Below are 15,951 nucleotides of genomic sequence, written 5' to 3'. Positions count from 1 at the left end.
AAATCAGCTATTTGTATCTCAGTAAATGTGCTTTCACTGATCCAACTGATCAGACAACAGCTTTCTTCTGCAAGATACAAGTAAAGAAGAATGGGTTAACCAACTGAGGAAAGCCTTTAAGTCAGTTTTTGATTACTCTTAGCAAATAGTTTTTATACATATAGCTGGGAAGTGTATAATTCTTTGTTCATGTCTGGTAGAATCATGATAGATTTCATATAGCTCTCTGTAAGTAATGACCATCCTCTGGGATTACAGGGCTACTAAATGCTGGAACCAGGTCTCTTAACCCGAGGCACTGGCTACTGTGGAGAGTTAAGTATGGGTATATTGAGTATTTTGAGGCTTTTGTGAGGAAAGAAACGGAAAATGAGAAAAGTTTTCAGTGAGGAGCAGTAGCTCCAAAGCCATCCTCGTGCTTTGTCTCACCTACCAACCATCCTTACACAAACTAGTGAAAGTCATCTTTCTGTTTCTCCTGTTTTAAGGAAAGTTTGAGGCTTTAAAAAATTTAGAAGAATCTTATGATAGTTTAAATACTTGCTAAGTAAAACACAAGGAATGTCTCAGTGCTTACCAAGTCCACTCCTTGTAATCCTTGTGTCAGTAAGAAAGCCTCCATGTACCCTCTGTGGGTCAGACCTTATGCTGAGTACTTTATGTGAACCTTGGTCAGCCTGCAAGATGAAGACTTATCTTAGAGCTGAGGAAACTGTTACTCAGAAACCATACTGCCCTGAGGTTATATTGCTGTTGTCAGAACTGGAGTCCTAGCTCAGTTCTACTTTTTCTCCAAAGTCCAGTGGTGTGGTTGTGCTCTGAGGCTGGAGAAAAGAAGAGGGACAGAAGCCTCATGAGTGCACTTGCCTTTCACAGCCCTTTTTCCTGCCGTCTCATCTACCTGTGGACCACCCATGCCTCAGAGTGAGCAAGAAGACATGGCCAAAAGTCTGTGGGTTCTGAACAGATGTGCAAAGTTTGTATTCATTTTAAACCCTCATTTGCCAGTCCTCTTTTATTAGTTTCCTTTTGCTGCTGTGACAAATTATTACAAGCTTAGTGGCTTGAAATCACACAGATTTATCTTACAGTTCTATGAAGTAAAGTCTGATGGGTATCTCTGGTGTCAGAGGGTGCATTCGTTATCTGGAGGCTTTGAAAATAACTCATTTCCTTTCGTTTTCCATCTTCTGGAGGCCACCCGCCTGCCTTGCCTCATGGCCCCTCTCTCCATCTTCCAAGTCAGCAGCATGAGTTTTACTTTCTGCCATGTCTGGCCCTTCTTATTTCCTATTCCACTTCTAATGACCCTTGTGAGCACAGTGAGTCTATAGAGATAGTCCAGGACAGTCCTACTTTATGGTCCACTGATTGGCAACTTGAATTCCATCTGTGACCTTAAGTCTCCTTTCCCTGTGTAACCTAGCATATTTACAAGTTCCAGGGATTGAGATTTACAACCTTGAGGGCCATTATTTACATTATTAACTTGCTTAAATTGTAGTGAACCAGATCTTAATTACAAGTCTTTTGGAGTTATAAAACATCTAAGGCCATGTAAATGCTTAAAAGTTAAGGAAAAATACAAACAGTAGAGAAGAAAATGGAGTGACAAGCTTCTAAATATTAATGTGTGTTTGTATGTGTGATAACATAAAAGTCAGATGTTGATTATGTTTATTGTCCTTTGTGGTCTTTAGTAAGTGGCAACCTGACCTGAAGTTTTTAGAGGGATCTGAGGAGATGGATATAATGCAACTGATGTGTTCATACATTGAACTATTTGCTTTAATAAGACTTGGTTTTTCATCAGCAAGTTCCTAGAATGCACAGAACTTGATTTATGCCCAACCACTGTTAAAAAAACTGAGAACAGCTATATGTAACTTAACCAGTTAACAAGTAGTTTGTTTCCCAAAGCAAATCATGAGTAAAATTGGTTACTGCTATTATGAAGGTGCCAAACACCCTGATTTCTTTGATTTGTTTCATAAAGAATTTCAGTAATTCTCATGTGTAGAGCAAGAGGGTACATGAATGTGTGAGTTGAAACACAAAAATTATATAAATAGCCAGAAGTGCAATTTCTTGGCTAAGGTATTTCAGCTTACTTTAAAAAATGTTCTCATGTTTATATTCAACACTTTTGTTACAGAAGCATCATGCCATTTGTAGTAAAATTATTTGAAAGGTTTTTATCAATTTTTATTCTGTGCTGGAGAAGCATGTCACATAGGAAATCATCCTCAACACCGTCATCACTTTAGGATAACAAAAACGAATAATGTTGATAATTTACCACATGAAATTTTTGCATTTTAAGGTGAAAAAATATTTTAACCATTTTGACCTATGAATTTTACCTACAGACTCTAGGTTGCAATTTTCATTCTTACTTGTGCCTATTCTTCACACATTTGCTCAGTTCTTGGAATTCAGTGGTGAGCAGTACCCTATTCAGTGCTTGCAATGAGGGGTAGAAGGCATCTGAATGTAAGATGCCAGCTGTGAGAAGCAGCAGTTCTCAAAGATAACTAGTTTCAAGACCCCTTTACACTCTTAACAATTATTGAGACCTCTAAAGAGCTTTTTTTTTTTTTTTGTATAAATTGTCTATACTTAACATATTAGAAATCAAAATTTTATCATGAGCACTTTTTAAAAAAAATTATTTATCTTTATTGGAGGCTAATTACTTTACAATGTTGTGGTTTTTGCCATGCATTGACATGAATCAGCTCCCCATCCCATCCCTCTGGGTGGTCCCAGAACACCAGCTTTGAGTGCCCTAATTGTAAAAATAAATACTTGTTTGACAGTAATCTCATTCTATGTTAATAACATTTTATATAAAATAACTTCCAAGCTAAGTCAATTTAGTTAATGGAGTGGTGGTTTTCATATTTTTACATCTCATATCTGACAAGATGGCTGGACTCTCTTCTGCATTTAATGTTTAGTAGTGTCATTTTTGTTCAAAATATGGTGAAGGAAATCTGACTTCCCATGGATTTGTTGTTGAGAAAGGAATCATTCTCTTTGTGGATTCCCCTGAAAACATCTAGGGGTCCTCAGGGGTACTTCAACTACACTTTGGGAAGTGACTCTTTAAAGAAAAGCCAAATGTGAAGGGTATGTGGTTTAGACGAAGCCTTCATAACCTTCCTAGAGCAATTTTCTTGCCTTTATGCATAAAATGTGTACCTTTAAAAGTCAGCTATCAAAAAGTATTTAGAGCATTTGTGATCTCAGTAACTCCAAAGTTAATGAAATGGTATGGACTAAAGCAAATTTAAAGCAGTTTTTCAGCATATGTTGGAGTTGTGTGGTTTCTGTTAAAAAACAAAACCTTTGAATCAATGCATAGACATTCTGCAGTTTGGCCTTACATTATATTTTGCTCACACACTTTGTAATGTTGATGGGAATAGTATGTCTGGGGGCATTTGTAGCTCATCAAATGACACGAAAGTTCTTAACTTTGGCTTTGAAGCTTTCTGACTGCAGTACAGGGGCAAAAGTAAGTAGAAAAAAAAATCTCAGATTCTGCAGTGATAAACTGTTCACCTAGCTTCTTTGTATAGACTGGAATCTGGACAGGCAGAGTTTGCTTTTTAATAGCACTGAGAAGTTAAATGTGCATCAATCCTATGTGTGTAAAATCTTTTCTCCGTTTAATAGATAATTACAGATTTTTTTTTTTCAACTTTACACATGCTCCTTATTACTAAGATTATTCTCTTCCTTACTGTCTATTCTACCTGTTGGTACCTTCTGTCAGTCATGTGTTGTCAGGTGGTTTTTTTGGTGGCAAAATTGTCATAAATCCTAAACTGAGAATGTTAAGTAACAACAGCAATGATAACTACCTCCCAGTCTAAATGGAAGGGGGTGCAAATGTTGTTCACAATTATGTTAGTAACAGATGTTTGGGCAAAATGGACTTCCTCAGTTATACTTTTAAAGGTACCGATATCAGGACAAAAATTTTCAATAACATTATTCAGAACCTGTTTTAACCTCAATTTGGAGAACTGTAGAATTGAATAGATAAATGTAAATGAAGTTTAACTTAAAAAATTTGATCAGTTATATAAGTACATGGCTTAAAATGGTCAACAAATGCTACAAGGTTTATAAAGAAAACCCAACAGTGCTAGCACTGCTCTCCAGAGGTAACTGCTTTCAAGTCTGTTAGACGTTTTTTCGGATATTTACCTTTATATTTGTGAGTGACATGTATATGCTTTTTATTTTTTAACTTAAAAAACTAATATCTTTTGATAACTTGGTGTGGAAGACAAGGATTTAACCTTTACCAGCCAACTTTCCTTTCCTCCATTTTCCACCTCCCCACAATCACCCAGTGGTTTTTGGCTTACTTAGATCCATATTCAGATTTCACATTATTTCAATTGTAACTATTCATGGCTGAGCCATGTAATAGAGTATATTTCCTTTCTTAATAATTTTAATTTTTCCTTTGGTTAATACCTTTTACCTTTTTCTTATTTTTCTTTCTCTCTTGGTAATTACTGATATTTTTATTGTCCTCATAGTTGTGCTTTTTCCAGCATGCCATAGAATTGGAATCACACAGTATGTAGCCTTTTCAGGTTTGCTTTTCTCAGTTTAGTTCAGTTCTGTCTTTCAGCCATTTCCAACTCTGCAACCGCATGGACTGCAGGATGCCAGGCCTCCCTGTCCATTGCGAACTTCCAGAGTCCACCCAAACCCATGTCCATTGAGTCGGTGATGCCATCCAACCATCTCATCCTCTATCATCCCCTTCTCGTCCTGCCATCAATCTTCCCAGCATCAGGGTCTTTTCCGATAAGTCAGCTCTTGGCATCAGGTGGCCAAAGTATTGGAGTTTCAGCTTCAACATCAGTCCTTCTAATGAACACCCAGCACTGATCTCCTTTAGGATGGAATGGTTGTATCTCCTTGCAGTCCAAGGGACTCTCAAGAGTTTTCTTCAACACCACGGTTCAAAAGCATCAATTGTTCAGCGCTCAGCTTTCTTTATAGTCCAACTCTCACGTCCATACATGACCACTGGAAAAACCATAGCCTTGACTATATGGACTTTTGTTGGTAAAGTAATGTCTCTGCTTTTTAATATGCTGTCTAGGTTGGTGATAACTTTCCTTCCAAGGAGTAAGCATCTTTTAATTTCATGGCTGCAGTCACCATCTGCAGTGATTTTGGAGCCCAGGAAAATAAAGTCAGCCACTGTTTTCACTGTTTCCCCATATATTTCCCATGAAGAAATGGGACCAGATGCCATGATCTTCATTTTCTGAATGTTGAGCTTTAAGCCAAATTTTTCACTCTCTTCTCACTTTCATCAAGAGGCTCTTTAGTTCTTCACTTTTTGCCATAAGGTTGGTGTCATCTGCATATCTGAGGTTATTTGATATTTCTGCCAGCAATCTTGATTCCAGCTTGTGCTTCCTCCAGCCCAGTGATTCTCATGATGTACTCTGCATATAAGTTAAATAAGCAGGGTAACAATATACAGCCTTAACTTACTCCTTTTCCTATTTGGAACCAGTCTGTTGTTCCATGTCCATTTGTAACTGTTCCTTCCTGACCTGCATACAGGTTCCTCAAGAGGCAGGTCAGGTGGTCTAGTATTCCCATCTCTTGCAGAATTTTCCACAGTTTATTGTGACCCACACAGTCAAAGGCTTTGGCCTAGTCAATAAAGCAGAAACATGTTTTTCTGCAACTCTCTTTTTTGATGATCCAGTGGATGTTGGCAATTTGATCTCTGGTTCCTTTGCCTTTTCTAAAACAAGCTTGAACATCTGGAAGTTCTCCGTTCACGTATTGCTGAAGCCTGGCTTGGAGAATTTTGAATTGAATTTTTTATTAGAAAAAATGCCCTATTTTATAGATCACCATTTATGAGAATCCTACCATGGAATAATTTTAGATCAAGAATTTCTTTGAGTTGAGAATTTTGAACATTACTTTCCTACTGTGTGAGATGAGTGTAATTTTGCAGTAGTTGGAGGATTCATTGGCATTACTTTTCTTAAGGATTGGAATGAAAACTGACCTTTTCCAGTCCTGTGGCCACTGCTGAGTTTTCCAAATTTCCTGGCATATTGACTGTAGCACTTTCACAGCATCATCGTTTAGGATTTGAAATAGCTCAACTGGAATTCCACCACCTCCACTAGCTTTGTTCGTAGTGATGCTTCCTAAGGCCCACTTGACTTCACATTCCAGGATGTCTGGCTGTAGGTGAGTGATCACACCATTGTGATTATCTGGGTTGTGAAGATCTTTTTTGTACAGTTCTTCTGTGTATTCTTGCCACCTCTTAATATCTTCTGCTTCACTTAGGTCCCTACCATTTCTGTCCTTTATTGAGCCTGTGTTTGCATGGAATGTCCCTTGGTATCTCTAATTATCTCGAAGAGCTCTCTAGGCTTTGCCATTCTATTGTTTCCCTCTGTTTCTTTGCATTGATTGCTGAGGAAGCTTTTCTTATCTCTCCTTGCTATTCTTCGAAACTCTGAATTCAAATGGGTATATCTTTCCTTTTTCCTCCTTTCCTTTTCACTTCCCTTCTTTTCACAGCTATTTGTAAGGCCTCCTCAGACAGCCATTTTTCTTTTTTGCATTTCTTTTTCTTGGGGATGGTCTTGATTCCTGTCTCTTGTACAATACCATGAACCTCCGTCCATAGTTCATCAGGCACTCTGTCTATCAGATCTAGTCCCTTAAATCTGTTTCTCACTTCCACCCTATAGTCATAAGTGACTTGATTCAGGTCATACCTGAATGGTTAGTAATAGGTATTTATGGTTCCTCCATATGTTCATGACTTGATAGTTCATTTTCAGCAATGAATAATGTATAATTATCTGGATGAATCACAGCTTATTTATCCATTTACTGGCTTAAGGACATCCTAACTACTTCCAAGTTTGGGCAGTTTTGAATAAAGTTTTTAGAAATGTGTGTGCACAGATTTGTGTGTGTGTATACACAAGTTTTTAACTCATTTGGTTAAATACTAAGGAGTGTTATTGCTGGATCATCATAAGAGCATGTTTAGCTTTGTAAGAATCACCCACTGTCTTCCAAAGTACCTGTGGCATTTTGCATTCCCAGTAGCAGTGAATGATCTTTCTTGTTGTTTTACACCTCTGCCAGAATTTGGTGTAATTTGCAGTTCCTTAATGACATATGATGTGGATCATTTTCATATGCTTATTTTCCATCTCTGTATCTTCTTTAGTGAAGCTTATGTTCACATCCTTTGCCCATTTTTAAATTAGGCTTTTCATTTTCTTGTAGGTGAGTTTTACAAGTTCTTTGCATGTTTTGTATAACAGTCCTCTCTCAGACATCTTTTTGCAAATATTTTCTCCACAGTCTTGTGGCTTGTCTTCTCATTGTTTTGAAAGCGTCCTTTGCAGTGCAGAAGTTTTTAATAAAGTCCAGCTTAATTCTTTCTTTCATGAATCCTGCCTGTGGTGTTGTATCTAAAGTCATTACCAAACTCAAGGTTATTTAGATTTTTGTCATATCTAAGAGGAGTTTTACAGTTTTGCTTTTTATATTTAGCTCTGCATTCCATTTTGAGTTAATTTTTGAGAAGAGGATAATGTCTGTGTAGACTTTTTTTTTTTTTTTTTTTGCATATGCACATTTAGTTTTTTCAGCACCATTGTTTGAAAGACTATCTTTTATTCCATTGTATTCCTTTTACTCTTCTGTCAAAGAGTAATTGACTATATTTGTGTGGGCATATTATTTTATAGGGGTTTCCCAGGTGGTTCTAATGGTAAAGAATCCACCTGCCAATGCAGGAGATGCAAGAAACGTGGGTTCAATTGCTGGGTCCGGAGTATTCCTTGGAGAAAGAAATGGCCATCTGTTCCAGTATTCTTGCCTGGAAAATTCCATGAACAGAGGAGCCTGGTGGGCTGTAGTTCATAGGCTCACAAAGAGTCAGACATGACTGAGTGCACACACACACACAGTATCTTGTAGGATGGATATAGATTGATTTCCTTAGCTGTTCCGTCACTGAAGGACATCTCAGCCATTTCTTCTGACTTCTCATTCTATCTCTAGCTGCATGTGCCTCTGTCTTCTAAATTTTATAGTTCCTCAGTGTTTTTCTCACTTCCTCCCTGTTTTTTCTTTCTATTGGTGATCTCTCATCTAGTTCTATGGACTCAAAAACCACATCACAGCTCCTTGAAAATTTGTATCCATCTAAACCTTTTCTCTGAGCTCAATCTCATGCAGCCATCTTTCTCACTGGTAACTTATCCTGGATGTCTCAGTCATATCAAATTTAGCATGTTTGAAATTGTACTGCTCAAAAATATTCCTCCCCCAGACTTCCTCAGATAAGTAAATAGATCCTTCATCTTCTGACAGCTTCATACAGAAAACTAGTCCCCCTAATTGCACATCCTAGTTGCATCCAATGTTTCCTCTACCTTTGACAGTATAATGCATCAGCAGATCTTGGAGATCCTATCTAGATGATCTATATATGTTTGTCCACAACTTTCCATTGCCATTCTTCAGATTGAGGTCACTGTTATCTCTTAATTAGATCATTGTAATACACTCCTTTAAAAAAATATATTATTTGGCAGTACTGGGTCTTCATTGCTGTGGGGGCTTTTTCTCTAGTTGGCAGTGAGTGGGCTTCTTATTTTGGTGGCTTCTCTTCTTGTGCCTGGAGAAGGAAATGGCAACCCAGTTCAGTTTCCTTGCCTGGAGAATCCCATGGACAGAGGAGCCTGGCAGGCTACAGTCCATGGGGTTGCAAAGAGTAGGACACGACTGAATGACTGACACTTTTGTTGTGGAGCACGGACTCTAGGTCGTGTGTGCTTCGGTAGCTGTAGTACGTGGGTAGTTGCAGCTCCCAGACTTTAAAGCACAAGTTGAATAGTTGTGGCTCATGGGCTTAGTTGCTCCAAGGCATGTAGGATCCTCCCGGATCAGGGATCAAACCTGTGTCTCCTGCATTCTCAGGCAGATTCCTTTCTACTGAACCATCGGGAAAGCTCGCAATACACTCCTAATTGATCTTTTGCTTCTCTTCAGTTCAGTTCAGTCGCTCAGTCGTGTCTGACTCTGCGACCCCATGAATCGCAGCACACCAGGCCTCCCTGTCCATCACCAACTCCCGGAGTTTACCCAAACTCATGTCCATCGAGTTGGTGATGCCATTCAGCCATCTCATCCTCTGTTGTCCCCTTGTCCTCCTGCCCCTAATCCTCCCCAGCATCAGGGTTTTGTCCAATGAGTCAGCTCTTCGCCTGAGGTGGCAAAAGTATTGGCGTTTCAGAATCAGCATCAGTCTTTCCAATGAACACACAGGACAAATCTCCTTTAGGATGGACTAATTGGATCTCCTTGCAGTCCAAGGGACCCTCAAGAGTCTTCTCCAACACCACAGTTCAAAAGTATCAGTTCTTGGGTACTCAGCTTTCTTCACAGTCCAACTCTCACATCCATACATGACCACTGGAAAAACCATAGCCTTGACTACACGGGCCTTGGTAAAGTAATGTCTCTGCTTTTTAATATGCTGTTTAGGTTGGTCATAACTTTGCTTCCAAGGAGTAAGCGTCTTTTAATTTCATGGTTGCAATCACCATCTGCAGTGATTTTGGAGCCCAGGAAAATAAAGTCAGCCACTGTTTTCACTGTTTCCCCATATATTTCCCATGAAGTAATGGGACCAGATGCCATGATCCTCATTTTCTGAATGTTGAGCTTTAAGCCAACTTTTTCTCTCTCCTCTTTTACTTCATCAAGAGGCTTTTTAGTTCTTCGCTTTCTGCCATAAGGGTGGTGTCATCTGCATGTCTGAGGTTATTGATAATTCTCCTGACAATCTTGATTCCAGCTTGTGCTTCTTCCAGCCCAGCATTTCTCATGATGTACTCTGCATATAAGTTAAATAAGCAGGGTAACAATACACAGCCTTGACTTACTCCTTTTCCTATTTGGAACCAGTCTGTTGTTCCATGTCCATTTGTAACTGTTGCTTCCTGACCTGCATACAGGCTTCTCAAGAGGCAGGTCAGGTGGTCTAGTATTCCCATCTCTTGCAGAATTTTCCACAGTTTATTGTGACCCACACAGTCAAAGGCTTTGGCACAGTCAATAAAACAGATACAGATGTTTTTCTTGAACTCTCTTGCTTTTTTGATAATCCAGTGGATGTTGGCAATTTGATCTCTGGTTCCTCTGCCTTTTCTAAAACCAGCTTGAACATCTGGAAGTTTTCCGTTCACATATTGCTGAAGCCTGGCTTGGAGAATTTTGAGCATTAATTTACTAGCATGTGAGATGAGTGCAACTGTGCTCTTAACTCTCTGTAATTCGTTTTCACATAGCTGTCAGAAGAATCTTTTAAAAATATGAATTTATTCCCTTGTTCATAATCTTTAAAGATTTTGTGCTAGTGGTAAAGAACTTGCCTGCCAAGTGCAGAGGACATAAGAAACATGGGTTTGATCCCTGGGTCGGGAAGATCCCCTGGGGGAGGGCATGACAACCCACTCCAGTGTTCTTGTCTGGAGAATCCCATGGGCAGAGGAGACTGGTGGGCTGCATTCCATAGTGTCACAAATAGTCAGACATGACTGAAGTGACTTAGCATGCACACACACTGAATAAAATGCAGATTCTTTTCCATGGCCTTGATGGTTTCCATGATTCGGTTTCCTGTCAGATGCCAATATCATCCCCTTCTGCAGGTCCTCCAAATATTGTGCAGATGATGCACTGCACAGCTGCCTGGGATGCCATTCACACTTCAGTCTGTAATTAGTGCTCCCTAGAGATGTTCAGTGAACAACCTTCATGGTGGTCCTGTCTTTCCACTTTCCTCTTTGTTCATTAAAATCCAGATGTACTGGCCTCCTTTTACTTCTGGATATGCCATTGTTTATCTTTGATTAATTTTAACCACTCTCATATTGATAGACAGTTGGTTTGCTTAATACTATTTTGTTGTTGCTCATACTGCTACAGTGAACATATTTGGTTATGCCTGTTATAAACATGTGAGAAAGTTTCTCATGTGTAAACATGAAAAATGAGATCTCTGTGTCACAGTCCAAGTGCATTTTTAGGGTTAATAGATGCTGCCAAAGTCTCCTCCAAAGGTAGTCTGCATCAGTTTATACCCCAACCTGCAGCAGATGACAGAATATGCTTATCCATATCCTCTTTCACACTTGAAATTATTAACATTTTTGAAATTATTAACTGGACAAGAAACAAAGGGCAATTTATTAGTCACAGTATTAACAGTAGTCCAGTTGTCAGAATTTTTGTTTACTTAGGAAATCTGAGGTTAGAGATTCAAATTTTTTATAATGGGCTGTGGACATGCCTGTGTTTGATATGAAGGAAGATTTGTGTTTGATCTCTTTCTTCCAAGGATGTTTTTTACATCAGTATACTGGAAAGGGCAATTCAAAACAAAGCCAGCAGAGTCTATGCTCAAAAATTGTGCAGAAACCTGAGAGACCCATGGGAAATTATCTACACATGGATGGCCCTAAAGTCCATCATAAAGACCTTGACTTAGAGTGAGATTCGAAATTACTGGCAAGTTTTGAACAGAGGAGTGTCATGATCTGACTTAAGTTTAACAGAATCATTTTGGTTACTGCACTGAAAATAAGAGTGACAAAAGCAAGGGTGAATAGGTCTCCCTGTCAAAGAAGTGATGACAATAGTGATGTTATGTGATGATGGTGGCTTGGATCTGAGTAATAACAGTGGAAGTAGTAAGAAGTGGTGGTCAGATTTCAAAGCTGTTTTAAGGGAAGAGTTGACAAGATATGCTGAAAGATTACATGTGGGAAGAAAGGTGTCAGGTATCACTGCAAGCTCTTTACCTTCAGAAACTGGATGATGTTGCCATTAACCAAAATGATGAAGACTTTGGGAGGAGCAAATTCGTAGGATATGATGTGGGGCTCAGGACAGAGTTGAGATGCCTTTAAAACTTTCAAGGAGGTAGCTGGGTAGGCTGAGATATTATCAGGAATTCAGTAATTAATCATTATTAATAAGTAAAGTGACAGAAATCAGTAAGAAATGTAGAAAATTTAAAGAACACAATCCACAGGTTTGATATAATGAATGTGAAGAACATAGCACTTCCCAATGCACATTCTTATCAAAAAACCCTGTGAAGCATTTACAAATATTTACTATGTACTGGGCCATAAGAAAAGTCTCAAATATCCAGGGAATGATATTACATCCACATTTGTAGATTTGTACAAAGCTATGATTCAGAGGAAAAGCAAGCTAAACCTATCAGTAACATGTAGCACTATGTCTTAGGATGGTCAGTTTAATCTTCATCTCTAAGGCTTTGGTTTGGCTTGTTTTTTTTCTGTACCACATTTGTGTGAGCTTTTTCTTTCTTTATTTTTTTGGCAGCACCTCATGGCATGTGGAACTTCCCAGACCAGGGATTGAACTTGTGCTCCTTTCATTGGGAATGTGATGTATTAACCACTAACCATCAAGGACGTCCTGAGCTTGACTCAAATCTATGTTTTCAAGAATTTCAAAGCCCTGTGTTCTTAGATAAGGGATGGATCTATTATATTTTAATAGATAAGACAGGTGATAAGATTTTTAATAGATAAGACAGTCTTTTTTAAATGACTTTGCTTTTTTCAAACCATGAATAGATATTTGATACTCTTTATTGCTGAATTATGATGATTTTGTACATTGAATTTTTACATTTCAAGTAGAGTACTTAAAAGTTCTGATGCCTTTTTGATGTGAGCATGCCTGTCTGTGGAGACAGGTAGAAGCCATAAATAGGAAATCAAAGGGCCCTGATCCAGCATATAATCTCTTTCACCACTAAATTAGCTGCAAAACATTTCCTCTATTTTTCACTTTGAGGTAGAGGATAGGAAAGGTCCATGTTTTCCAGTAAATCATACAAAGTCATTCTGACAGTGAATCATTTTTAGGATACTTTACTAATCAATGTAGGTTAATTATTAATAAGAGGAAAACACCAACACCCCTCTTCTTGGGTAACTGATAATTGAGGTTCTGGTAAATAGCCTCAGGGCTGGTCAGTGTAAGGGGCAGTTTCAAACGGGATAATTTTCTTTTTTTTTTTTTTTTAATTTTTATTAGTTGGAGGCTAATTACTTTACATCATTACAGTAGTTTTTGTTATACATTGACATGAATTAGCCATGGATTTACATGTACTCCCCATCCCAGTCCCCCCTCCCACCTCCCTCTCCACCCGATCCCCCTGGGTCTTCCCAGTGCACCAGGCCCGAGCACCTGTCCCATGTACCCAACCTGAGCTGGTTATCCGTTTCACCCTAGATAATATACATGTTTCAATGCTGTTCTCCTGAAACATCCCACCCTCGCCTTCTCCCAGAGTCCACAAGTCTGTTCCATACATCTGAGTCTCTTTTTCTGTTTTGCATATAGGGTTATCGTCACCATCTTTCTAAAGTCCATATATATGTGTTAGTATACTGTAATGGTCTTTATCTTTCTGGCTTACTTCGCTCTGTATAATGGGCTCCAGTTTCATCCATCTCATTAGAACTGATTCAAATGAATTCTTTTTAATGGCTGAGTAATATTCCATGGTGTATATGGACCACAGCTTCCTCATCCATTCATCTGCTGATGGGCATCTGGGTTGCTTCCATGTCCTGGCTATTATAAACAGTGCTGCGATGAACATTGGGGTGCATGTGTCTCTTTCAGATCTGGTTTCCTTGGTGTGTATGCCCAGAAGTGGGATTGCTGGGTCATACGGCAGTTCTATTTCCAGCTTTTTAAGAAATCTCCACACTGTCAAACGGGATAATTTTCTGAGATAAGTAATAGCTAAAAATTCAGATGGCTTCCAAATTGCACAAGCTTCACTCTTGACCATCATTTTTATGACTGTTGATCATAAGTAGGACCCAAAAAGAGTGGTTAACATTTATATTTACCACTGTTTAACAACTGTGGGATTGACTGGCACCAGGCCAGTGGAATCTGGTGAAAAAGAAAGTAGAATGGGCTGATCAGTAAAGTGAAACACTTGGATCACAGTGATGCACTAGCTGAGTTACAGAATCCATAGATTTATAAAAGAAGCAATATTTTAGTTTTATAAGAAACTGCAAGGTGTCTGTACCGTTTTACATTCTACCCGCATTTGGTACTGTCATTTTTTTAAACTACTTTTTCTGGTAGGTGCAGAATGACATTTTGTTGTCCATAAACTCTTTTTAGACTTGTGGGTACACATGACACCTATTTTTTTTTTTTCAGTTTTGAAGCCTCAGTTGAAACTTAGACAATAGGAAAAACAACACTGAGACATTTCCTGAATTCAGTTCAGTTCAGTTGCTCAGTCCTGTCCGACTTTTTGCAATCCCATGGACTGCAGCATGCCAGGATTCCTTGTCCATCACCAATCCCCGGAGCTTGCACAAACTCATGTCCATCGAGTTGGTGCTGCCATCCAACCATCTCATCCTCTGTTGTCCCCTTCTCCTTCTGCCTTCAATCTTTCCCAGCATCAGGGTCTTTTCCAATGAGTCAGACCTTCGCATCAGGTGGCCAAAGTATTGGAGCTTCAGCTTCAGCATCAGTCCTTCCAGTGGATTTTCACTACTGATTTCCTTTAGGATTGACTGGTTTGATATCCTTGCAGTTCAAGGGACCCTCAAGAGTCCTCTCCAACACCACAGTTCAAAAGCATCAGTTCTTTGGTGCTCAGCTTTCTTTATAGTCCAACTCTCACATCCAAACATGACTACTGGAAAAACCATAGCTTTGACTAGATAGACCTTTGTTGGCAAAGTAATGTCTCTGGTTTTTCATATGCTATTTAGCTTGGTCTTAGCTTTTCTTCCAAGGAGCAAGTGTTTTAATTTCATGGCTGCAGTCACCTTCTGCAGTGATTTTGGAGCCCAAGAAAATAAAGTCTGTCACTGTTTCCATTTTTTCCCTATCTATTTGCCATGAAGTTGGGACCAGATTCAATGATCTTAGTTTTCTGAATGTTGAGCATTAAGCCAACTTTTTCCCTCTCCTCTTACATTTTCATCAAGACGCTCTTTAGTTCTTTGCTTTCTGCCATAATGGTGGTGTTATCTTCATATCTGAGGTTATTGATGTTTCTCCCGGAAATCTTGATTTCAGCCTGTTTCATTCATCCCAGCATTTCTCATGATGTACTCTGCATATAAGTTAAATAAACAGGGTGACAAAATACAGCCTTGATGTACTCCTTTTCCTATTTGGGACCAGTCTGTTCCATGTCCAGTTCTAAATGTTGCTTCTTGACCTGCCTTCCTGAATTACTTATCTCAAAGAAAGAGTCAGGGACTTCTCTGGCAGTCTAGTGGCTAAGACTCTGAGCTCCCAATTCAGGGGGCAATGGCTTGATTCTTGGTCAGGGACCTAGATCCCACATAGTACATGGTGCAGCCACACACACACACACACACACACACACACAAAGTCAGGTACACAAGTTTGCCTAGTAACTAAGCTTTGCAGTTGGCAGGTGGAAGGGCAGGGCAGATTCTGTGGGCCAGGTAATATTTGCTAATTGAATTGATCAAAAATACTAGAGTTGTTTTTACTAAAGATTTTGGAAGACATTGATATTTGAAAAGTGCTGATGGATACTCTTGAAACAAGCGTGAAACAAAAAGGAAGAAACATCTCCACACTTCTGTAGAAAAGTTCACAGTTGAGCTCCAGCTCAACTCACAGTGGAGTTATGGGAAATGTTCCCAGCAGGAGGGTTATCTGGAGGAAGTGGGAGTTACTAGCTGCAGGCTGAGGCAGTCCTAGTGGGAGTGGTGGTGGTGGGTGGTGGTATGAACAGATTTGCAAGTATTAGGAAGCAGCAACCTTTATCATCACATC

The 15,951-nt window shown here is 39.1% G+C and overlaps 1 protein-coding gene across 1 annotated transcript in view; it reads left to right on the top strand.

Moving 5' to 3' along the window:
• Positions 1-1,117, top strand: part of PHF3 (PHD finger protein 3) — a 95,957-nt gene extending 94,840 nt beyond the window's left edge. Inside the window, exon 16 of the mRNA XM_070450227.1 lies at positions 877-1,117. Within this exon, the coding sequence (XP_070306328.1) occupies positions 877-1,022 (146 nt within the window). The 3' untranslated portion in view covers positions 1,023-1,117. The remainder of the gene's footprint in view (positions 1-876) is intronic.
• The last annotated feature ends 14,834 nt before the right edge of the window (positions 1,118-15,951 follow it).

This window comes from Odocoileus virginianus, chromosome 19, assembly GCF_023699985.2.
Source record: "Odocoileus virginianus isolate 20LAN1187 ecotype Illinois chromosome 19, Ovbor_1.2, whole genome shotgun sequence".
In the NCBI taxonomy this organism is placed as follows: domain Eukaryota; kingdom Metazoa; phylum Chordata; class Mammalia; order Artiodactyla; family Cervidae; genus Odocoileus; species Odocoileus virginianus.
The sequence above is the reverse complement of the archived record's forward strand: the minus strand, read 5'-3'. Positions and strand labels throughout refer to the sequence as shown.